Here is a 26380-nt window from a genome sequence, read left to right as displayed (position 1 = left end):
GCATCACTCGGTAATAAGAGCCGGCTTAGCCACATCTGCAGTACGGCAGAGTAAATTAGGAGAGTGAAGGCATCACAATTCTGAAATATTTGCGGGATTGATATGGTCCACAAGAGTAAGATTTACAATCCATACTTATATTGGTGCTATCTAGGAGATGCATTTCTCCAAGTAATTATTACAGTCCTTTATGTACCTCAAAGGATTGTAGGTCCCCCATATTGAAAAAGTCATTTCTGAAACAACAGCAAGAAAACAACAGATCAAAAGAGTGAAATGAACCTGTATATCTTTCTCTCGTGTAGGGGGCAAGACCAAGCTGGCACAGTCCGACAGCACATGACATTTCAGCTAAGAGAGATGGCTGTTCATTACATTTGTTGATATCAGTTTTGTTACAAAGGGGTAACTAACCGCTTCGTGTGTGAGAAGATGGCCATTGAGACAGAGGCCCCCAACCAGACCGTGGTGAGCCACTTCTTTCTGGAGGGTCTGATGTACACAGCTGAACATCCTAGCCTCTTCTTCCTCCTCTTCCTCCTCATCTACAGCATCACCTTGACCGGGAATCTCCTCATTCTCATAACTGTGGGCTCTGACCCTCACCTCCGCTCCCCTATGTACCACTTTCTGGGGCACCTCTCCTTCCTGGATGCCTGTTTGTCCACAGTGACGGTGCCCAAGGTCATGGCAGGCCTCCTGACTGCGGATGGGAAGGTGATTTCCTTTGAGGGCTGCGCTGTACAACTTTACTGCTTCCATTTCCTGGCCAGCACTGAGTGCTTCCTATACACAGTCATGGCCTATGACCGCTACCTAGCTATCTGTCAGCCGCTACACTACCCAGTGGCCATGAACAGACGCATGTGTGCGGGGCTGGCTGGACTCACTTGGACCATAGGTGCTGTGCACTCTGCAATCCACACCTCCCTCACCTTCCGCCTGCTCTACTGTGGTCCACACCACATTGCCTACTTCTTCTGCGACATCCCCCCGGTGCTGAAGCTGGCCTGCGAAGACACCACCATTAATGAGCTCGTCATGCTGGCCAACATTGGCATCGTGGCTGCAGGCTGCCTGATTCTCATCGTTGTATCCTACGTCTTCATTGTCGCGGCGGTGCTGCGCATCCGCACTGCCCAGGGCCGGCGGCGCGCCTTCTCCACCTGCTCATCCCACCTCACAGTGGTGCTCCTGTACTACGTGCCACCTGTCTGCATCTACCTGCAGCCTCGCTCCGGGGAGGCAGGAGCTGGGGCCCCCGCTGTCTTCTACACGATCATCACTCCCATGCTCAACCCTTTCATCTACACTCTGCGGAACAAGGAGGTCAAGAGGGCTCTCCAAAGGCTTCTGGGCCGAGGCTCGCGAGAGTCTCCAGCACGCAGCCCACCGCCCTGACCTGTGCTGGGATTCTTCATTTGCCTGCCAAGAAAACAACTGTTCCCAGAGCAAAATGGGGAGGGGAAATCATTCAGGTGGGAATCAGTGCAACTGAGTTTCAGCCCAGCCACGAGCTTTTCCCCCTCCCTTTGGCCAAGTGACATTTCTCAATGTCTCAGTCACAAACTCTCCATCTATAAAATGGAAGGACCTCGTAGGTGATGTCTAAGAGTATCTTCCAGATCTATGTTCCATGGCTCAGAGGTAAGTGAAATGCTGTTCATATCCTCATTTGTTTAAATAAATGATTCTTTTTTATTTCATATACAATAATTTGATTAAATAACACATATTAAAGAATACTGATACCAATATGTAATGAACAAATAATAAATAAAACTTTACCTACGCATCACCTAGCTTAAGAGAACAGACCATGCTTTCAAGAGGATAAAATACAACTACACAGAGAAAAGTGACTTGCTCAAGGCCACATAGAAAGTGTCATTATCTTTACTTTCTCATTCAAGATGGTATATAACAAAGTAGTAGAAGTAAGATGGATTTTGAGGTCAGAGCTACCAGTATTCTAATCCTGATCCACCAGTCAATTAGGCGTAGAATCTTATGCAAATTTAATAATACTTGGTGTCTCAATGTCCTCTATTAAATGTAAAGTTAAAAAGAACTACTTTGGGACATCTGGGTGGCTCAATCATTAAGTGTCTGCCTTTGGCTCAGTTCATGATCCCAGGGTCCTCCATCCAGCCCCACGTCAGACTCCCTGCTCATTGGGAGCCTACTTCACCCTCTCCCACTCCCTGCTTGTGTTCCCTCTCTCGCTGTATCTCTCTCTGTCAAATAAAAAAATAAAAATCTTTAAAAAAAAATACTTTAGGATTTTAGGAGGTTAAGCGTCTAGTGCAAAATAAATGTTCCCTTTTCTTACCAAGCCTGCTAAGGATGTCAAAGAGAACTTATTATATAAGCTAAGGTTCAATGTATTTCTGAAGAATTGGTAGGATTCTGATATCTTCATTGAACGTGGAGGAAGCAACACAAAAAATATATATATTTCTAGACTCCAAGGTAACAAATAATAACTCTAGGCTTTAGTGAGAGCAGCTTGCCTGCCACAGAAGTGGGTAGAGCTAGGCTTTGTTCAAAAAAATCTATGAATGACCCAGAAGTATTCTATAGACGGGAAAAGGGCCTTGAATGTCAGATTCAAGAGTCTGGATTATGCACCAGACATTCTGCCTCTTTATTTCTCCAGTTCTTTTATAGAAAGAAGAAGCAGCCACATTCATAAATGCTAGAACAAAAGGGACAAATGGTAGAATGACCAGTTAATAGACCACCATAACAACCTAGACATGAGAAAAACAGTGTCTAACTTGGGTAATATCATTGGAGATGGAGAGGCATTTTACAGAATTATGTCAGAGGTGTTGTAAAGGGAACAAACTGAAAAAGCATTAGAATTATAGTAGTAACCATAATCATTTTGAGCACACAAATGTATAAGGCGCTGTGCCTGTTATTTTATATTATTCCTCCTTAAAACTATATTTCAAGACAATGGTATTAATCACCTTCTACAGACAAGAAAACTGAGGCTGAAGGAGGTGACATAAATTTTCCAAGATCATGCAACCAGTAATAGTTAAAGCCGGGATTTCAATTCATGTCTCTATGGCTTCAGAAACCCCACATTTCTATTATAACTGAGTACGTTAGAGAGAATTGAATCTAGCCTTCACTGTTTATAAACTCCCAATTACATTAGAGGTCTCAATATCATCTTAGACCTTGAGCCAAGGGTAGACCTCTTTGAGATAAGGATTCCCTGAACTTTAAATAGTGCCTCGTCCTCCACAGAGGCAGGATCTGAACCTGGCATTTCTGGAACAGAAAAAATACATTTAAAAAAAAAAAGAAAAGAAAAAAGTCAGGGCGCCTGGGTGGCTCAGTGGGTTAAGCCTCTGCCTTTGGCTTAGGTCATGATCTCAGGGTCCTGGGATTAAGCCCCACATCGGTCTCTCTGCTCAGCAGGGAGCCTGCTTCCTCCTCTCTCTCTGCCTGCCTCTCTGCCAACTTGTGATCTCTGTCTGTCAAATAAATAAATAACATCTTAAAAAAAAAAAAAAAGAAAGAAAGAAGTGCATGGAAGATACCACACTCCGCCAAAATTCAGAGCTAATCTCCTTTGTTCTAGTATCTCAGAGTTGCCAATATATCTATAGGAAGGCCAGAAGGAACCCAGAGAAGTTCATTATTCCCATAGAGTAGGTTTTAAACATAGGAAGAGCCAAACATAGAATGGGAGGCAGAGCTAAAACAAAGTATGGTCCTGTCCTAAAGCATTCCTCTATATCATCAAATGGCTGCTTTGTTAAAATAATAGGATACATCACAGAAGAAGAATATGCCTGTACCATTCCAGTCCCTTCTTCTCAACTTTGGTCCTACTCTTTCTATACCTGTCTACCCAGCAAGAATCCTTTACTCTCTCAGACTCTGCTCTTCTGTCTTCATATCTGACCCGGTCAGCCTGCATCACACTGATTTATTATAGCTTTCACAATGGCACTGGCACTAAAGCTATCCTGTCTTACATAGTTATTGAATGTGTCATGTGCATAACTGGATTATAAGAACTTTAAAAGCACAGATTCCATAGACCTCGTATACGTCCCAACCAAAGGTTAACTCTATAAAATATTTGTTCAACTCAATACTCAAAATTTGAAAATCAAACCAGACACTATCCATTCTTCACAAGAAGGTTATCAAGTCAGAAAATTGGTTTTTCATCCAGACAAATTGTTCCTCCCAATTATCTTCTCCTTTTAGATATTTTGATCTTCAGTTTTGATTTTTAAATTTAGGAGACTGGATGGATTTCTAATATTACAGGCTCACTTGAAATTTAAAGGAAACAGATGACAGAATTACTGAGTATGAGTTAAGATGAAAACAATATTTAACGAAAGGATGACAACTGCATAGGGCTATCATTTTCTCAGTCTCCTGGCAATGCCAATAGGGCATAGACTGATGGTCTCTTTTTTTTTTAAATTTTTTTATTTTTTATAAACATATATTTTTATCCCCAGGGGTACAGGTCTGTGAATCACCAGGTTTACACACTTCACAGCACTCACCAAAGCACATACCCTCCCCAATGTCAATAATCCCACCCCCTTCTCCCAAACCCCCTCCCCCCAGCAACCCTCAGTTTGTTTTGTGAGATTAAGAGTCACTTATGGTTTGTCTCCCTCCCAATCCCATCTTGCTTCATTGATTCTTCTCCTACCCACTTAAGCCCCCATGTTGCATCACCACTTCCTCATAGACTGATAGTCTCTTTTTGACGAATATGGCAAAGGGACAGGAAACAAATGCATTATTTAGGCGGGATAACTTGCGAGAGGACATGCTACAAGAGTGACAAAGCATCCTTACTATTGGTCATCTATGGTCTGGTGCTTCTGAGGGAGAAGTTCACCAGGACCCCTGAAGGTGGAATGTGCAAAGAAATTGTGAACCGTGTGATCAGATGAACTAACTAACCTCATCGAATGAAGGACTTTGTGGCAACAGTGGCATTCAAATAATGAAGCTGCAAGTGATACATGATTTCAGTCCTGTTGTTTTTTTAATAATGTGACAATCTATAAAGCATGTAGGTGTGTCCCCCTCACCAGCAATGCTAACATTTAATAAAATAATATTTCTTGAAAATATTCTATTACTTAGTTTTTATTACCAAGTTCATATCCACTAATTGCTAAAATGGGCTTTAACTATTGCTAACAGTTGTGCTATGTAAATTAGGGTAAATATCTGAAAACATTAAAACTGGGCGGGGGGTTTGGCGCACAGACTTAGAGACACTATGACAAGGTAGTGTTTCCCCAGAATGTTGTAGAAATGTGTAAGCTTAGGAGTCAGATGTTTTACCACCTTTAATTAAGGGAGGTTCATGATGAAATAAGGATGCCCCAAAGTTTGAGTAAGAATCCTTGAACGTAGATCATTCTCTCTCTCCCTCTCTCTCTTTCTCCCCTAACCCTCCAATAAAGGCTTATAAATTCTAAGATATTGAGGCAGATTGTATTTTCCTAAGATGACCACAACAGTATCATCCATCCCAAACCTTCTTCTTGAAAAGAAATGAAGACACTTTCCATCAAGAGCTAAGGGGTCTGTTCCCCAACACTCCCTCTCCCCACCCTGCCTTCTGAATTTGGAAGATGCTAGGCAACTTCTCATGTTGGATCACCATAGGCAATGCAGCCTTGCCCTGGCTCTTGAACGCACCTACTCTTGGAACTATTCACCATGCTCTGAGACAGGGCAAATAGCCATGGGCCACAGAAAGAGACGTATGTAGAGAGATTCACATGAAGACATTCTGACGCCCTGGGCCCACTGCAGCTAAGTTCTCAGAGACAACAGTGAGTACAGGTTTCCCAGCCATAGGACTGAGCCATCGAACCTCGGGCTGCCCCAGGGACTACCAAGTGAAGGGAAGATGAGCCTTTATCATGATACCTGGCACAAATTCCAGACTTGTGACTAAATCATTGATTGTTGTTGTCTTAAGATGCTAAATGTTGGGATGTTTTGTTACATAGCAAAACATTAACAGAGCACGATTTATGCCTAGTCACTGCCACTAACATATACTGCTACTAACATATACACACAGACATGAGTATAGTATCTTCTCCAGGAACCATTGGTTGTGCCCCCAAATAATTTACCCATTGTTCTTTATATTCTGTTCCCTCACATCTTATAGTAATAGAACAAATAATAGAACAAACTGATTCCAAAGTTAGCAGAAGGAAGGATATAAAGATTAGAGTAAAAATAAATGAAATACAAAACAAGGAAACAATAGGAAAAAATCTACAAAACTAAGGGTTGGTTTTTTGAAAAGATAAAATTGACAAACCCCTAGCTAAACTAAGGAGAAAAAGAGAGAAAACTCAAAGAAATAAAATAAGAAACTTTACAACTCATGGCCAGAGATAAAAAGATCATGAGACACTATTATGAGCAAATATAGACCAGCAAATTTTGCAATGCAGAATAAATGGATAAATTCCAGGAAACATAAAACTTACCAAGACTAAATTATGAAGAAATAGAAAGTCTGAATAGATCTATTAACAAATCTGCAGGTTAGAGAAGTACTCAAAAACCTCCCAACAAAGAAAAGCCCAGGACCATAATGCTTGACAGATGAATTCTACCAAACATTTAAAGAAGAATTAATACCAGTCTTTCTTAAGCTCTTGGGTGAGAGAGTCAATGGTCAATGGTGGGAATCAGGTATCTTACTGTGAGAACTGGAAGCTTACAAACAAGCGAGGAGAGAAAGCACATAGTACTAGATTAGAACAGGAGTCATCAGTATGCACACATGTTTAACTGAATATAACCACAGATGACTGCATACGGACATATTTATTGATAGGTATCAGCTTAGAGGGCCTAGAAGCAGTGATACCCTAGTAGCAGCAAGAACATTTCATGCCCAGATATTGGTTTCTTTTTTTTTTAAAGATTTTTATTTATTTATTTGACAGAGAGAGATCACAAGTAGGCAGAGAGGCAGGCAGATAGAGAGGAAGGGAAGCAGGCTCCGTGCTGAGCAGAGAGCCCGATGTGGGACTTGATCCCAGGACCCCGAGATCATGACCTGAGCCAAAGGCAGCGGCTTAACCCACTGAGCCATCCAGGCGCCCCAGATATTGGTTTCTAATGACGATCTGCAATGAAAGAAACCAGGAAAGGAACTCGGGCAGGAAAGATGAGCCTCTTCTGGTGCTAGAAAGCAAAGAAGTGCTAAACTACACACACACACGGTTATGTCAAAGAGACACAAGAACTGGGACACCTGGGACAGTGGGTTGAGTTTTTGACTCTTGACTTTGGCCCAGGTCATGATCTGGTTGTGGGATATCAAGCCCCACATCAAGCTCCATGCTCACCAGGGAGTTTGCTTGGGATTCTCTCTCTCTCCCCCTGCACTTCCCCCACTCAAATAAATAGATCTTTAAAAAATAAAAATAAAAAAAGACACAAGAACCAATTGAAAGTGTTCTCAATAGCCAAAACTTGAATAATTTGAGTAACAGAATAAATAAAGCAGTAATGGAATAAAATTTAATATATAAAATAAATGTCCATCTCTCCATCATGATATAAATAAATGATTAAATAAGTATAGAGGGATAATAAAATGAAAAAATCCATGGTGCAGAAGCCAAAGAAACAGAAAAAAAGAAAAAATAGAGTTAAGAGCAAAAATATTTGAACTATAGACAACATTTGCAAGCCACATATCCAACAAAGACTTCCCAGTATGTATCTAGAAAGTATTTTTAAAGAGAAAAAGAAAGAAGTACTAAAACTCAGTGGCAAAAACATGAAAAATGAAACATTCCTATTAGAAAATGGGTAAAAGATGTGAAAAGACAGATCAATGAAGAGGACATATACCTGCAAAATAAGCACATAAAAATATGTTCAATATCATCAGGAATGAGGGTGATATAAGTTAAAACCACAATGAGACATTTCACATCATCAGAATGACCAGAATAAAATACAGTGACAATATGAAATATGGCACAGATATGGAGAAGCTGGGTTATTCATATATATTATTCATATATATATATATATATATTGCTGGAGGGAATGTAAAATGGTACTACAGCCACTTTGTTAACTAACTAGAATTTAAATAAAAACTTGAAACCATTTCGAGTTTATCTTTGTGTATGGTGTAAGAGAATGGTCGCGTTTCATTGTTCTACATAAAGCTGTCCAATTTTCCCAGCACCATTTATTGAAGAGACTGTCTTTTTTCCACTGTATATATTTTCCTGCTTTGTTGAAGATTATTTGACCATAGAGTTGAGGGTCCATATCTGGACTCTCTACTTTGTTCCACTGGTCTATGTGTCTGTTTTTATGCCAGTACCGTGCTGTCTTGGTGATCACAGCTTTGTAGTAAAGCTTGAAATCAGGTACTGTGATGCCGCCAGTTTTATTTTTGTTTTTCAACATTTCCTTAGTGATTCAGGGTCTCTTGTGATTCAATACAAATTTTATGATTATTTGCTCCAGCTCTTTGAAAAATACCGGTGGAATTTTGATTGGAATGGCATTAAAAGTATAGATTGCTCTAGGCAGTATAGACATTTTAACAATATTTATTCTTCTGATCTAAGAGCATGGAATGGTCTTCCATCTTTTTGTGTCTTCTTCAGTTTCTTTCATGAGTGTTCTGTAGTTCCTCGAGTACAGAAAAAGACCTCAACGTGAGACAGGAATCCATCAGAATCCTAGAGGAGAACATAGGCAGTAACCTTTTTGATATCAGCCACAGCAACTTCTTTCAAGATATATCTCTAAAGGCAAAGGAAACAAAAGTGAAAATGAACTTTTGGGACTTCATCAAGATCAAAAGCTTCTGCACAGCAAAGAAAACAGTCAACAAAACAAAGAGGTAACCCCCAGAATGGGAGAAGATATTTGAAAATGACAGTATAGACAAAAGGTTGATATCCAGGATCTATAAAGAACTCCTCGAGCTCAACACACACAAAACAGATAATCATATCAAAAAATGGGCAGAAGATATGAACAGACACTTCTCCAATGAAGACATACAAATGGCTATCAGACACATGAAAAAATGTTCTTCATCACTAGCCATCAGGGAGATTCAAATTAAAACCACACTGAGATACCACCTTACACCAGTTAGAATGGCCAAAATTAGCAAGACAGGAAACAATGTGTGTTGGAGAGGATGTGGAGAAAGGGGAACCCTCTTATACTGTTGGTGGGAATGCAAGTTGGTGCAGCCACTTTGGAGAACAGTGTGGAGATTCCTCAAGAAATTAAAAATAGAGCTTCCCTATGACCCTTCAATTGCACTACTGGATATTTACCCCAAAGATACAGATTTAGTGAAAAGAAGGGCCATCTGTACCCCAATGTTTATAGCAGCAATGGCCACAGTCACCAAACTGTGGAAAGAACCACGATGCCTTTCAACGGACAAATAGATGAGGAAGATGTGGTTCGTATACACTATGGAGTATTATATTATGCCTCTATCAGAAATGATGAATACCCAACTTTTGTAGCAAAATGGACAGGACTGGAAGATATTATGCTGAGTGAAATAAGTCAAGCAGAGAGAGCCAAATGTCATATGGTTTCACTTATTTGTGGAGCATAACAAATAACATGGAGGACATGGGGAGATGGAGAGGAGAAGGGAGTTGAGGGAAATTGGAGGGGGAGATGAACCATGAGAGACTATGTACACTGAAAAACAAAGACCCTCCATACTGTTTTCCACAGTGGCTGCACCAATTTGCATTCCCACCAACAGTATAAGAGGGTTCCCCTTTCTCCACATCCTTACCAACATCTTTTGTTTCCCATGTTGTTAATTTTAGCCATTCTGACAGGTGTGAGTGATATCTCATTGTAGTTTTCATTTGTATTTCCCTAATGTGAGTGATGTTGAAGATTTTTTCATGTGTCTCTTAGCCATCTGTATGTCTTCTTTGGAAAAATGTCTACTCAGGTCTTCTGCCCATTTTTAAACTGGATTGTTTTGAAGGGGTGTTGAGTTTTTGTTTTTGTTTTTGTTTTTGTTTTGAGAGAGAAAGGAAGAGTGTGTGTATATGCACAAACAGGAGGAGGTGCAGAAGGAGAGAGAAAATCCCAAGCAGGTTCCTCACTCAGCTCAGATCCCAAGGTGGGGCTCTATCTCAGGACCTTGAGATTGTGAACTGAACCAAAATCAAGAGATGGAACCCTTAACTGACTGAGCCACCCGGGCACCTCAAGTGTTGAGCTTTGTAAGTTCTATAAGTTTTATAAATTGAGTTTTATAAGAATGTCCAATGGAAAAAAGACTGTTGCTTCAAAAAATGGTGTTAGGAAAACTGAACAGCAACATGCAAAAGAATGAAACTGGATCACTTTCTCACACCATAGACAAAAATAAATTCAAAATGGATGAAAGACCTAAATGTGAGGCAGGAAACTATCAGAATCCTAAAGGAAAATACAGACTGCAACCTCTTTGACCTCGGTTGGAGCAACTTCTTACTAGATGTCTCCTGAGGCAGAGAAAACAAGCGGAAATGAGCTATTGGAACTTCATCAAGATAAAATGCTTCTGCACAGTAAAGGAAACAATCAATATCACTAAAAGGCAACCTTTGGAATGGGAGAAGATATTTGCAAATAACATATCTGATAAAGGGTTAGTATCAAAAATCTATAAAGAATTTCTCAAACTCAATTCCAATTTTGAAGTCTATATCCACTAACAATATACTTCAGGAATAAAGAGGAAATAAATACATTTCCAGATGAAGGAAATCTAACATAATTGGTCTTCCACATACTGACCCATTCAGAATGGCTAAAAAAGTATATGGAACATAAGGGAAATGACCACAGGAGGAAGCCTAGACTAAACTCCAGGAAGGAAGAAATGTTGACTGTGGAAAATATAGATAAATAAAATAGACTATCTTCATGATTTTTTAAACTTTTTTTGACATTTGAAGCAAAAGTAATTGCACCACCTGATATGTATGTATGTATGTATGAAGAGGAAATACTAAAGACAGGGTTTTGTTTTGTTTTGTTTTTTTAATGGGAAAGAGTAAAAGGAAGTAAATAGAAGCAAGTTTTCTACACTTTACTCCAAGTCACAAAATGTCAATTCTATGTAACATGTACATGTAGACTATGTAAGTTACATGTATATATTGTGCTAACTAGAGTATACAGACAGGTACTTCAAATCACGAAGTATAAATCAAAGCTGAATTCTGAGAAAGGTCAAGTAATTGATAGGAAGGCAAGAAAAGAAGCAGAGAAAAAGAATATATTAAGGATATATCAAGAAACAGTGGAAACAATAGAAAACAACACAATGGTAGAGTAAGCCCTCAGACATCAAGAGATCAATAATGGTCTAAATTAGTTAAATGGAGATTTAATTAAAAAGCAGAGATTTTCAGGGTGCCTGGGTGGCTCAGTCAGTGAAGCATCTGCCTTTGACTCAGGTCATGATCCCAGGATGGTGGGATCAAGTCCCACATTAGGCCCTCTGCTAAGTGGGGATCCTGCTTCCTAACACCCCCTGCTCCCTCTTTCTAGCACTCCCTCTCAAATAAATAAATAAAAATCTTAAGAAAAAAAAAAAAAGCAGAGACTTTCAAGGTTCATTTAAAAAACAACCCAAACATGCTACCTACAAGAAACTTGCTTCAAATACAACAATGTAAGTAGGCTGAAAGAATGAAAAATAATAAACCATAAAAACATAGTAAGTTGCAAGGGTAGTTTATATTTTCTTAACACAGGTCCATTATCTGATCTGTATTTCCTTGGTTTATCATTTATGACTTTTCATTTTTTTAACTTTGTCTTATGACAGAATATTGAATAGAGAAATAGCCAAATCAGGAAAAATCACAGTCATGAAAAGGCCAGCGTAGGGGATATAGTCAATAATATTGTAACAACATTATGTGGTTGTAGGCGGTAACTACATTTTTCATGGTGATCGTTGCATCATGCATAGAATTATCAATTCTCTATGTCATACACCTAAAACTAATATAACACTGTATGTCACCTACACTTCAATTAGAAAAAAGAAAATAAGCACAATATTTAACCAGATATTTCAAAGAAGATATATAATTGGCTAGTAGACATACACAAAAATTGGTCAGTATTATTCATTAAGGACATGTAAATTAAAACCAAAATGAGATACTACTGCACACCCACCAGAATGACTATGATTAAGAAGACAGATGTTACCAAGTGTTGGCAAAAACGTGGAAAAAAATTATCATATCTTGCTGGTGGGAATATAACAATAGTAGAATCTCTTTCGAAAAGAGTTGGGCAGTTTCTTAAAAAGGTAAAGAATTTTCATTTCACCCACAATTCCATTCTTTCACTTAACTCACTCAGAAGCAGCGCCCAAAGATCTACACATCTCCCCTCCTTCACCACTACCTCTGGACCCAGATATCTCTGTTGACTTATCTTGAATCTGAATTACTTTTCATCAAAGGATACTGGACTATTAGATATCCAAATACAAAACTTTTACTCAGATCAACAGCCCACGCCATATAGAAAAAGCAATTCAAAACAGATCATGAATTTAAATGTCATAATACTTAGAGAAGAAAACATAACAGAGAAATCTTGGAACTCTGGGATGAGCAAAGGATCTCTTAAATATGAAACCAGAAGTTCAATCCATAAGAAAAGATTGAGACATTAGAATTTATCAAAATTGAAATTCTCTGCTCTTTGAAAGACACTATTAAGAGAATGAAAACACAAGACAGAATGGAGAAAATATTTAAATCACATGTCTGATATACTTTGCATTCAGAATATATCAAGAAATCCCAAAAAATGAGCTTTGTAAGTTCTTGAGACTAAGTAAACAAACAACACGATGTGCCCTCTAAGCCCACACACATTGCCTGTCTCACTTACCACTATATCTGCAGTGTTTAACAATGGAGCCTGGTGCAGGATAGATGCTCAGTCTCTATGAATAACTATACTGTTTGCGCCATTAACCCTCTAAGACAAAAGGGGCAGTGAAAATCATATAGGGAAAATGCTGACTGCTAAAAGAATTAGAGATTTTTAAGTCTATTTGAGAAAAGGACAAAAACTCTTCTACTAATATAGCTTCTCCTATTATCTATATCTCCTGTCCTGAAATTCCAAGAGGGAAAACCCAGTGTAGGCTCGTTTTTATTCCTGACGGCTCTAAAAAGGTTATCTTAGTTTCTTGTCCTTAGGATCTAGGATCAGAAGGAAATCTCCCTTTACCACACTCCCTTGAGACCGGAGACTAGAAGCAGAAGAGTATCTTTCTATTTTTATCTTCTTTGGGGAAACAAAGGACTCTCCTTAAACAAAATGCCCTACAGCAATGTAATAGACCTCTCTCATTTCCACCACAGCCTTTCAATAGAGGTTTATTGAGTGAATGAATGAAGGAATGAATGGCCACATCTCAAGTCCACCCAAGTCCATATACCCATGACATATCTTCACAAGAATTCCAGACATGTCTCAGTCAAAAATCTCACACTTTACCATTTCTGAATTTACCAACATTCAACCTTTTATACTTAAAATTTATAACTTCTGAAAATGAGCTGAAGAATGACAAAGGAACTCCTTTTAACTTTCTATGAAAAGACAGAGGACTGTTCCTCCTCCTCCTTATATTGTCTTTGTGAAATGATTTATACATAATTAACTCAGTTTACCTTATTATTTGAATCATTTGCATTCCTATTTTGATTGTTTACTGTTCTCTCTGTAACTTCATACATTGTGTGCCCCTCCTAGGTTTGGCATCTATACCTTAATCGAGTTTCCATTTATGAGAACATCCTTTTCTTCAAAGTCGTACTCAGTGCAATTTTAACATCTTTGTTCCTCAGACTATAGATAAAAGGATTCATCATTGGCCCCACGATGGTATAAAAAACTGTGGATACTTTATCTTGATCCAGAGACCCAGCAGATGGCTTAAGATACATGAATGCTGATGATCCAAAGAAGAGAGAAACAGTAACGATGTGGGAGCTGCAGGTACTAAAGGCTTTGGACCGGCCCTCGGAAGAACGGATGTGGAAGATGCTGGAGAGGATCAAGGCATAAGAAACGGAGATGGTGAGGCTGGGCACTATTACGTTGATGCCTACCACAATGAAAACCACTAGCTCGTTGATGTAGGTGCTTGTGCAGGAGAGCCGGAGGAGAGGAGGTATGTCACACATGTAATGATTGATGATGTTGTCACCGCAGAAAGTGAGTCTCAGCATGCACCCAGTGTGGGCCACAGCACCCGCAATCCCCATCGCATATGTTCCCGCCATCAGTGTGAGGCAGACCCGATGGGACATGATGGCCTTGTAAAGCAGGGGCTTGCAGATGGCCACATACCGGTCATAGGCCATGGACGTCAAAATACAGCACTCGTCAATAACAAAGAAGGAGAAGAAACAGAGCTGTGTCATGCACTCTGCGTAAGAGATGATGTTCTCTGTTACAAAACCCATCAGCATTCTAGGGATTATGACAGACGAGAAGCAGAGATCAATGAAGGAAAGGTTGAAGAGGAAATAGTACATGGGGGTGTGCAGGTGAGGGTTCAGACCGATCAGAATAATCAAGCCCATGTTCCCCACCATGGTGACCACATAGATTCCTAAGAAAATGAAGAAGAAAGGCAGCTGGAGTTCTGGCTGTTGTGTTAAACCCAGCAGGATAAACTCGGTCACTAAAGAGTCATTACCTGCGGCCATTCTTCCCTAAGGCATATCTGTGAGAACAGGACAAAGGGTGACATTGCAATGAGTAACCAGCTCTCCCCACCAATCCCCCCATATTGAGACTGAGACCCAGAATGAGAGAATGAACGCAAAGCCACCCTGCTGTGTGCCTTTGCTGTTTCCACTGTAAAGTCTGAGGGATGGTTCAAAGATGTGTATCAAACATGCTAACAGGTGAGTGCCGTCGGTATGAGGCTGAGGAACCCTGTGACCAATCAGGGCTACAAAGTCTGTGTTCCACTCCTGATTTGACTGTCCACCAGCCCCACCTAATGGCCCATGGCTGCCTCCACAGGGAGGAGATGAGGGCATCTCAAATCTTCAGCTGCCATAGCTGAGGCTGGGAAGAAAGAGAATAGGACAGATCAAATCAACACTCACCCTTCAATATAGGACCTTGCTAACCTCTCTCCCTTATTCCCAAGGAGACACAAGTGGCTCTGATGAATTTCAGAGGTGAGCAGCCCGGAACGGAGATCCTTCTTCTTTGTTCCTTTTTTGTTTTGACCGAGGGAACCAGAACACTGACCTCTGACGAGCCATGACTTACAGATGATGATTTCTGACAGTGGCTTTGACCAGAGTGGTTTTCTCCAGACAAGGGGGTAGTAAATAGCACCCTGCCCCTGCCCAAAGAGCCCCATGCTAATATGACCCCAAGGGTTTTCATGAATTAGGAAATCCTAGGGACCTGATTAAAAATGGGAAGATGGTTCTCCCAGTGTTTTCCCCAGAGATCAGGCTTTGTAGCAAAGAGACATTACCTACTGTGCATGTATAGCCCAAGTTCATTATAGGAACAATGATTTCTTAGAATATACCATTTTTCACACCTTTTGGGGTTGTTGCCTAATCGGGCATATTCCCAAATAGAAAAGCAGATGTTCCTTCTTGTATCCACAGCCCCTCTTGCCATATGAAATACTATACATTATTTGTTTGTTAGTTGTGTCTTTCCACTACACACACACACACACACACACACACACACACACATTTATACACTCACATACATTTGAATTTAAGTTCTAAAGAGACAAGGATTTTGTCTGTTTTCTTCAGCACTATTTCTGGAGCATCTTAGACTAATACAAACGATGTATAGTAGGTATTGAATATTTGTTTGATTAAATAAATGAATGAGAATCCCTTTTTTCCATCTTTCCTGGGCCCTGTGCTGGTTACTGACTACAATGGTATTCTTGCCGCACAGGCAAAGGCTTACATGGCGTCCATGTTTTTGTAGCAAAAACACCAGGAATGTCCATGAAGGTCGCTGCTGAACTCCTGGTGTCCACGTAGGAGCACTTCAGATCAAAGTTACTGAATTCAGGGAAAAAATATTATTTTCCTCCACCCTCAGTGTCACATAGAGGATTGCCATAGGCTTTCAGAGAGGTCCCGATGTCTCTCCCCAGGGACCGCAGCAGAGGCTCAGATCAAAAGGCAGATTTGGATTAGCCTAGAAAACTCCAAAATGCCAAAGTCCTTCTCAGCTCACTGTGGGAGGCTATGGGGAACCATTCAGGATTTTTATTGCTCTTTTGGCACCAGATTAAAATCATCAAAATGGAGACCCTTGGGAAGATTAACGTGGTGAGCACCAGCAAGTTGGACTGATATGTGAAAGCCTAGAGGCAGGGTCAGCTTTGGGAGACAATTATAACAGTCTATGAATGACTTTTAGATGCCCTGAATTAACAGAGTTACTGTTAGTAATTCCAAGAGACAAACATACTCAAGAGATATTGCAAAGGGAGATTCATCCAGACTTCTTACAAAGAAGATAGAAATAGACAAAAAGAGTTGCAAAAACTGCTAGCCTCAGTGTTGGGATAAACTCTGCTGTTACTACAAACAAGAAGAACTCGGAGTATTTATGGAAAGCGTACATTCGGGTGGAACATGGTGAGGTTGGCTGCTAGCTGGACAGGGAAGCAGAAGCACACGTTAGGAAACAGCCCAATGAAGGCTAAATGAATGTAAGGAGGAGGGTTACACATGAGAAAAAGATTTGGGGATCCTTTCCATAAAGGCTGAAGCCATGGGATTAGGTAAACTCAAGGAGAGAAAAGATGAAGAAAGATTATGCTAAATGAAGTAAGTCAAGCAGAGAAAGACAAGTATCATATGGTACTTGTTTCGTTTCTTTTTGGCAGAAAAAGAGAGAGAACACATGAGCAGAGGGAGAGAGAGAATCCCAAGCAGGCTCTACACCCAGTGCAGAGCCGATGTGGGGCTAGATCTCATGACCCTGAGATCATGACCTGAGCTGAAATCAAGAGTCATTTGATTGACTCAAACTGACGGAGCCACCCAGGCACCCCCATAAAATGTGTTCTGTATAGAAAGTTACAAACTCTTATTTGGCCAATACAATAACCAGAAAGAGTCCCTCTAAACTTATATGAAATCACATTGCAAGAATCTTACATGAAGGTTTTAAACCACAGCTGAAAGTCATTCTTTCATCTTTAATGCAAACCACCTAAATATGGGCAAATGTGAAAGGAAGATAGGGAGGTTCTGAGCTTATCCTTACATTGCAAAACTCTCATTCCCTCCCTACCTTTCTCCCATCTACATAATGGTCGCCTTAACCTAATTCAGTTAAAACGATGTTAAGTGGTCTTCCTTTCTGTGAAATATATCAGCACCTCTTGCCCATGCCTGACTACTTTTTTTTTTAAGATTTTTATTTATTTACTTATTTGTCAGAGAGAGAGACCAGAAGCATGGAGAGTTGAAGACAGAACAAGCAGGGTAGGTACAGGGAGAAGCAGGCTCCCTGCTGAGCAAGGAGCTGGATGTGGGACTCAATCCCAGGATTCTGGATCATGACCTGAGCCAAAGGCAGCTGGTTAACCAACTGAGCCACCCAGGCATCTACTGACTCCTTTTTAAGTAAATCAAGTTCAGTATGTTCTACCTTGTCATAGTCAATGGTAATCAAAGCTTTATATGATGCTCTATTTTCTAAAGATGCAGAAAATAAAACCATGTATTTTAACCCAGAACATGATGTTTTCATATATGTTTACCTTGTCAAATGATCATCACAATCAAGCCATTTAACATATTCATCACCTCATGTAATTATAAGTTTTTGGTGATGAGAACACTTAAGATCAACTCTCTTAGCAAATTTCAAGGATACATTACAGTATCATTAACTATAGATACAATGTTGTACATTAGATCTCTGTAACTTACGCATCTTGCTTAACTGAATTTTTGTCCCCCTTGGAGAGCATCTCCCCGTTTTGCTCGCTCCCAGGCCCTGACAACCATCATTCTACTCTGTGCTTTCATGAGTTTCACATGTTGAGATTATATACACAAGTGAAATCATGCAGCATTTGTCTTTTTTTCTGGGTCTGCCTTATTTCACTTAGCATAATGTCCTCTGCGTCCAACTATGCTGTCCTAAATGCAGAATTTCTTTCTTTCTTTAAGGCTGACTAAACCATAAGCACTTTTTTTTAGAAGTCAGCTCTTCCTAAGATTAATTCTTCTTCTCTAAGTTCTCATCAGTAAAGAATATACACAAAGACCTATAGTCAAATAAGATAAATGAATCAGCTGTAGCAATGGGCAAGGGGACCATTATCTGTAGAAAGCAGAACTCTCTAGTAAATATTATATTGGAAAAGTACACCTTAATCTTAAAGCCAAATGAGGCTTCCTATGTATTCCCTCTTGCCTGATCCACTGTAAACGAAAGGAACATTGTGGACACACCCCACAGGCAGAAAAGGAATTACCTGTAAAAATCTAGTTACCTTGCAGGAGTGAGGGTGGGGAGATCATGCCCCAAGAGTCATTTTTCTATTAATAAATGAACTGGTCCAAAGAAAAGGATGGACTTGCCTTCTCTCTTTTGAAGCACGATGGCTCCACATACTGATAAAGGGCTGACCCAGAATTTTGTACCAACTCTTCAGATTAGCTATTTCTCTTCACTTAAAAAAATTAGGTAAAAGGGGGAAAACCCAAGATTTCCAGAATGTGAAGAAGAAAGAAAGTCCTTTCCTAGGTGGAAATGTAGGAGGAAACAATAAACATTTCTAAAGTGTTGGGAAACTGGATCCGGCAGAGGCTGGGTACTCAATAAATAATTGTCAGTGGCAGAAGCTCCCATCAGATTTTATTTGTATATTATTTGTGAAATAATCACACCTGTGAAGAAAACACTGTAATAAAGTGGGTAAGAGCCTGGCTTCTAGGGCAGAAGACCAGATTTAAGTCGTGTGTCCCTATTCATTTCCATTGATTAACCAAAGTAAACAGGTATAAGAAAAAAAAAAGGGGGGGGGGAATGTCCATTTTTTGGAAAAGGTAGCAGTTATATTAATCTCCCTTCAGAATGATATTCCGTCTTAATTCTGAGATGAAATGCTATCATAAAGACATTTTTTCTCCAAATGAATGTAACTATCACCAGGCGCGTTATTGAACAAACCATTTGGACTCATTTCTTTTTTCTTGGCCTTTGTTATGAGAAGTCTTTGGGATCAAGTAGGCACCAAAACACCCTCCAGGTAAGGTGATTATCTGCCACACTTTATAGAAGTCCCACTCTAACTGGAATTATATCAGCTGGTTTCACTGAAAGAAACAGAAACTACTCTAGGAATTTTAAGCAAAGAGGCTTACAGGGAAATAAGCGCTTACGTAATCAGCAGCAGCAGCACTTAGGAAATGGATTCTAGACTGGGACTCCAGGACTGGACTCCTAGTCCTCTGCAGATCTGACCCAGTGGGGAGGTTAGAACGAAGGTGAGAAGAGCTCCCCCACAGTAACCACAAGGGCATTCAACACTCTTGAGCACACTTTCTCGTATTCTTGAATATCAGAACAAGACTGGCTCTTCACTTTCCCATATTAAAAGCAGATCGCTTTTATTGACCTCACTATTCTATCCGATTTAAAGGGGCAAGTTTTGACAATCCCAGAATGTTTAAAGACTTTTCTCTAGACATATTATTCTGATCAGTGCAAAATTTTCTTTTATATATTACATATTTTAAGCCATAATTTATTTACCCTATGAACTCCTAAGAATACCATAGAATATTTTCCCATCTTCAGGAGAAAAAAAAAAAAACCATAACTGGCTACAAATTAAAATCACCAATACATAGTCTGACATGACTGTATTTCCTAATTCCAACTAAGTTCAGACAACCATCAATAGAACTTTTAAATATGTTCTCTTGATTTTATAGTATCTCTGCTAAACCAATAGTAGGCACAATTTGTTCATGCTCCCGAATGTGCACAGTTTTTCAGTAGAATGACATCTAAAAAGGGACAGATTCTGAACAGTTCACAGTTTTGTTTGTTTGTTTTAAATTAAATTTATTTATTTTCAGCATAACAGTATTCATTATTTTTTCACCACACCCAGTGCTCCATGCAATCCGTGCCCTCTATAATACCCACCATCTGGTTCCCCCAACCTCCCACCCCCCCAAACTCAAACCCCTCAGATTGTTTTTCAGAGTCCATAGCCTCTCATGATTCACCTCCCCTTCCAATTTCCCCCAACTCCCTTCTCCTCTCTAACTCCCCATGTCCTCCATGCTATTTGTTATGCTCCACAAATAAGTGAAATTTGTTTTTTAAGATTTTTTATTTATTTACTTGACAGAGATCACAAGTAGGCAGAGAGAGAGAGTCCAATGTGGGGCTCGATCTCAGGCCCCTGGGATCATGACCTGAGCTGAAGGCAGAGGCTTTAACCCACTGAGCCACCCAGGCACCCCTAACAGTTCACCGTTTTAAAGGACTTTAAGTTCAACATTTATTCAGGGGATGGGGTAGAGTCAGCAGAGAAAAATGGATACTCTGAGCTTACAGAGTTTATGTAAATGAGATGAGAATTTTTATTCTGCATGATAATGAGCAAAATTTAAATGATTTTCCTAATCTTTATTATCTTAGTGCAAACTATATACAATCCATTCTCTTGAAAGCCCTATGAAACCCATTTGGATGATGAGGAAACTGACACTCAGAGAATGTAAGTAACATACTCAAGTTCAGGCAACTGGTTATGTCATAACTAGCATGTGATTCAATACTCAGTATTTATTGAAAAACAGGGTTTATTTTGTTATTTGTGCTGATAATATATAGATACTTAATTTTTATAATTTCATTACGTTCTCAATATACCCAAGGTCTTGAGTCACTAGCCAAGTTTAAGAGAATTTCCCAAAGTTTGTATATAGTAGTAAATTTTCTACTACCCTATACTCAAGAAATAGCTTTTTTTTTTTTTAATCAAAGGAGTATGGCTGCCACTCTATGACAAAACTCAAACAATTTACTCCCTGTAACCTCAAAGGGCTAATTACACTGTTTATTTTTAAGAAAGTTAGGTCAAAGGTGTTTCCTTTCGGGATTCCAAAACAAGTTCAAAGCAAGTTAAAGTAAATGTTAATTGATTAGGTATGGAAAGAATTAATCATGCCAAGTTATAAGAGCTTATCTTTCAACACTACAGAGGGGTTTTGCCTAGTATCACGTGAAGCAAACAGGTGTTGATACAAAAAGCCTTCCGTGTGCTCCACTGACCATGAAGAGGAGCCCTACAGGTCCTCTGCCTTCACCTTCTTCAGAGTGGCCAAGGGGAGAAGCCTAAGAAGTACCAAATGGAACAGGCACAAGCCAATTTATATGAGCCTCTCATCTCAAGCAACTTTGTGTACTCAAAATCTATTCTTACTCTGGAAGTTGTTGGAATCGAGTCTTGCGTATACAAATCTTAAGTCTTACAGTTTTGCAGTATGAAGTATATGGTATATTTCATTACACACAGAAATATAATCTCTGTTTATCAGAAGCAAGAGAGGAATGAGAGCCCCCCATTCCCACTTCTGGCTGTGGAGTTCTGCACACATAGATCCGTACTTGGGCCAAGAAAGCACTGCACTGCACTGTGGGAAGCTCTGAGGTTTATGTTTTGCATACCCAGATGAAGAGACTAACAACTTCCTCTTTTATTAGGGCCTCAGACACCACGCCTCCAGCTTTTGGAAAATTTTGTGCTTATTCTTGTCACTGCAGTTTCACGTGAAATTCTAGTTTTGCAGGTAGAGAAGTAACCAGGAACCTACTGGATTTGGGAGAGCACTAGGCAAAGTACCGTGTCCCAGAGAGCACAAGTTCAGGGAATATTTACGTTCTACAGTTACTGCATTAGCCATTCTATCCTCAGGCCCGTAAGAATGGAATTATTTCTCTTAAGAAGTAAGTGACTCCCTAGGTGCCTGGGTGGCTCAGTGGGTTAAGCCGCTGCCTTCGGCTCAGGTCATGATCTCAGGGTCCTGGGATCGAGTCCCGCATCGGGCTCTCTGCTCGGCAGGGAGCCTGCTTCCTCCTCTCTCTCTCTCTGCCTGCCTCTCTGCCTACTTGTGATCTCTCTCTGTCAAAAAAATAAATAAAATCTTAAAAAAAAAAAAATAAGTAACTCCAAATAGTCACGTTTCTTTTTAATTTAACATATTACTGATTATTTGACAATTACCTAAAAGCAAAATGCCATGTAATAGCTATATAAAGACACTACTGGCAGAGATGGAAAGGATCCAAAGACAAAAATTAAACTTCCTCTGTCTCAAGGGCTTGTTTAGGTTCCCAGGAGCCTTTAAGTCCTTCAGGTTTGAATCATTCTTCCTCCAACAAATAGTATGCTCTGGTCTTGCTATCTTTAAAAAGGAGTATTCTTACATAATAATTATATTTTGAACAGTAGTTTGTGAATAAAAAATGCACAATCTTTATAGTCTCATTTTCCTATGGAAACACTCAAAAGTTTTGGTATCTGGGGTTATTTTAAACCTGACAGACTCATATCCTTTCTTGAACTGCAACAATTCCTCCTTAAATGCTCAGTTAAATGTTATGAACCTTATAAAGTATTCCATGCTGCCCCCAAACAAAATTCGTTCCTTTCTCTCCCCCTCACATGACTTTCATTTTACTTTTATCACAGCCTTAAATGAATTCTAATGGAATTTATAAATTTGCAATCATGGTATCTTAACGCTTACTACACTGTGGCTCCGTAGCAATTAATGTCTCTTTGTATCTCCAGTACCTGGTAGGACAAGGTAGCACAAGGTGTTCAAGATTGTATCTAATCTCCTATGTATGGGGTACTTGGAGAGCCCAGTCCTGAAAGCAATACTCCGTACATATTCATGGGCACCACGGGGCATGAGTCAGCCATCTGGAATGTTGTCAGGACTAGAAGCCTGGATTTATATTGCTTCTCTGGGTCATTTGTAAAGTTTGCTCTACTAGAAGATAGAAACTGTAAAGTTTGCTCACATTAAAAAGCTGGTGTTGGGGACACAGTTGGTTAAGCCGCTGCCTAAGGGCTTAGGTCATGATCCCAGGGTCCTGGGATTGAGTCCCACATTGAGCTCCCTGCTCAGCAGGGAGACTGCTTGTCTCTCTGCCTGCCACTCTGCCTGCTTGTGCACGTTCTCGCTCTCTCTGACAAATAAATAAATAAATAAAATCTTAAAAAAGAGAAAAAGAAGAAGAAATCTGGTGATGGTTCTAGTTTAGAAAAACTAAACTAGTGTCTAGGCTCTTCCATTTCCAGCCTACAACTTAACCTCTTCTTATACCTCAGTCCTTTAACCTTAATCACTCTCAAACCACCCAACTCTCTCCTTTCTCTCTGAATCCAGTAGTTCTCAGACTTTAAGGTAAATAAGAATAACCCAGAGAAATTGTTAAAGATCTGTATTCCTCAGCCCTAACCCCAGAGGATGATTGCATTTTTACAGGTAGAGTCTAAAAATCAGCATTTTCAATTGACAAGCTAAAGGATTCTGGTGAGGGTTTTCCATGCTCTTAGGAAATAATTCAATAAACCTAGATTCATCCTTAATTAATAAGGTATAAAATGTATTCAAACCTCAAGATGCCAGGAGGATACCTAAAGAGGAAAAAAGAGAAACAGCTAAGTAAATGTGTAGTCAGTAGAATGAGGATTTGGCTAAGGGAAGCAGGAGATCAGCTCTGAATGGATCATAATGAGCTGGAGGACCAAATAGACAAACAAACATACATCCTGGAAACTGGAAATTTGCAAGACCACATGGTCCACGTGGATGAAAGGATTGAGAAAGGGTCTCAGGGGTGCCTGAGTGGCTCAGTCGGTTAACCATTCAACTCTTGATTTCAGCTCAGGTCATGATCTCGGGGTCATGAGATCGAGCCCCAAGTCGGGCTTTGTACTGAGTCTGGATCATGCTTAAGATTCTCTCTTGGGATGCCTGGGTAGCTCAGTCAGTGGAGTATCTGCCTTCATCTCAGGTTGTGATCCCAGGGTCCTGGAATCAAGTCCTGTATCTGGCTCACTGCTCAGCCAGGAGTCTGCTTCTCCCTCTCCCTCTGCCTGCCACCCCCCCCCCAACTTGTGCTCTCTTTCTCTCAAAAATAAATAAATAAAATCTTAAAAATAAAAAATATAAAAAAGTTTCTCTCTCCCTCTGAGCCTGCCCCTGCCCCCACCCCCAGCTCCCATGTTCTTTCTCTCTAAAAAAAAAAAAAAAAAGAAAAAGAAAGAAAGAAAAGAGAAAGGGTCTCATAGCAAAGGTTTATGGTAAGTCCTGGCAAGAGGGTCTTATCTTTCAGAAGGGAGTTGAAAGGGTTTTAATGATTCCAGCCAGATTTAGGATAGTAAGTCATAAGTGTAATGCCATGAAAGAGCGTTTACTGGGAATGATAAAGTAGGTAAGTACCTATGTGTGATTCTAGATCTTTAAGCAACCCAAGCAGAAGGTTCCACTTTCTACATGATCTAGATCCAGCATATCCTGTGATAGAACTTGAAAGACAAGGAGGACAAGTCCCTCTGATGTACTCCAGCTAAGGGAGTCCATCCTCTGTGGGGACGGAGCGGTAACTGAAGACAGAACACCCACCTTTCATTGCTCTACAGGAGGAGCTGAAAGCCTCCAAGATAAGGCTCATTCCAGCACACATTCTGAGGGATATTTTTATCTTCTCAGGATCAAAGCTTTAAACTACAATAACTAATTTCTATATGCAGAATTCCTATCATTAGCCCACAAATGAAGCAAGATAACGATTAGAAGTTGACACTGGATCAAATTTACAGTCACCAACTCTCTCTCACCTAAGATATTATGGCCGAGCAGTTCCAAATGCAGGCTCCAAAGTCAGACTTTCTAAAATTTCAATCCCCAACTCTTCTACTCACTAGATATGGGTCCTTAATTTCTAACCAATTCCTTTGCCTGTAGAATGGAAGTAATACCTTGCTTTTGTAGTTGCTGAGAGACTTAACAATTAAATGAATGAAAAGTTTCTTTCCTGACACATAGCTACTCAGTAAACACTAGCTGTCATTATCATGAGGCATTATTATATTGTCGTATTCCAAATCAATGTCCTTTTCCCCTCTAGCAGGTTCAAGTTTCAAGTAAAAATCTGACATCAGGGTTGGATCATCTTAAATGTTCATCTTAGCTCTACGTCTGAGGTTTTGTAAACTTGCTCTCCTGCAGTTTGCTCACCAATAAAATGGACAACAATAGAAGCTATCTTATTGTGTAGATTAAGTCATGGTGCAGCTAGAGTGGAAAATATGTGTATGTGTGTATCCCTCATAGCTCTAATTCCCTCCATGGATTCTCACCTTGCCAAGCAGTATTTTTAGTGCAAAGTGCATGGAACAAGAAATCATTTCCAATAACAGTTTAACAATTTCTAACTATGACTTTATGCAAGACTTCTTAGACATTAAGTAGGCCAACCAACAACATTATTTGGAGGTTCAAAATGACAAAAAACAATGTTTAAGATTTTATTTATTTATTTGGAAGAGAGAGAGCATGAGCAAGGGAAGGTGCAGAGGGAGAAGCAGACCCCTCAGTGAGTGCAGAGCCTGACAAGGGCTTGATCTCAAGGCCCTGAGATCGTGAACCCCGTGGAAGTCAGATACTTAACCAACTGAGCCACCCAGGTGCCCCCAAGTGACAAAATTTTAAGCACGTATACATAGTGGTTATATTTTGATTATGTGGAATCATAACAAAGACAGCTAGTCACCTAGAAATTATGCAGAAACTTGCAAGTAAATTGAAGGATTATTTGTTACAGTTATGTCAGTGGAATACTGACTTTGGCGTATGTATTTTATAATTGTAGATAAAAGCTAATATTAAACATTTCACAACTAGGCTTTATAAGCTATTTTAAACATAGTATTTACTTGATACTTTGGAAAAAGCCACAGTTAACATATTTCCCTTATCTGAAAAGATTATGACATCCTGAAATAGTGCTCTAGCATCCTTCTCCGGATTTTATTGAGGTACTTCTTTGATTTTGGAGCTACAGATTCTAGGCTAACAAAATAAAGTTTTATTATTAACTAGCTAGCTACTTAATTCCAGGATTTACTCCTTATTGACATAACCAGAGCTCAGCCTGAATGTGTCTGTCTTTCAGCCTTGGAACCAAGATTATCTGCCTCAGATGATAATTTTTC

At 39.7% G+C, this 26380-nt stretch overlaps 2 protein-coding genes across 4 annotated transcripts; one reads left to right on the top strand and one right to left on the bottom strand.

Moving 5' to 3' along the window:
• Positions 1–411: 411 nt before the first annotated feature.
• LOC116599090 (olfactory receptor 10S1) lies at positions 412–26380 on the top strand. Of its 3 annotated transcripts, none has more exons than XM_032358776.1 (2): positions 412–1647; positions 13944–14053. In XM_032358776.1, exon 1 carries the CDS (start codon positions 433–435, stop codon positions 1399–1401), a length of 969 nt encoding a protein of 322 aa, XP_032214667.1. In that variant the 5' UTR covers positions 412–432; the 3' UTR covers positions 1402–1647; positions 13944–14053. The 3 variants fall into 3 exon arrangements, with proteins under 3 accessions (XP_032214667.1, XP_032214665.1, XP_032214666.1); XM_032358774.1 differs by lacking the exon at positions 13944–14053 and adding an exon at positions 26341–26380 and having other exon boundaries at positions 433–1647; XM_032358775.1 differs by lacking the exon at positions 13944–14053 and adding an exon at positions 20785–20858 and having other exon boundaries at positions 433–1647.
• On the bottom strand, positions 13881–14825 carry LOC116599091 (olfactory receptor 8B3-like). Its single transcript, XM_032358777.1, is given in 1 exon segment — positions 13881–14825. A coding segment is annotated over 1 exon segment (945 nt).

The sequence above is a fragment of the Mustela erminea genome, chromosome 9 (genome assembly GCF_009829155.1).
Source record: "Mustela erminea isolate mMusErm1 chromosome 9, mMusErm1.Pri, whole genome shotgun sequence".
Lineage (NCBI taxonomy): Eukaryota > Metazoa > Chordata > Mammalia > Carnivora > Mustelidae > Mustela > Mustela erminea.
Note: the sequence above shows the minus strand (reverse complement) of the source record. Positions and strands in the feature narration are given on the sequence as shown.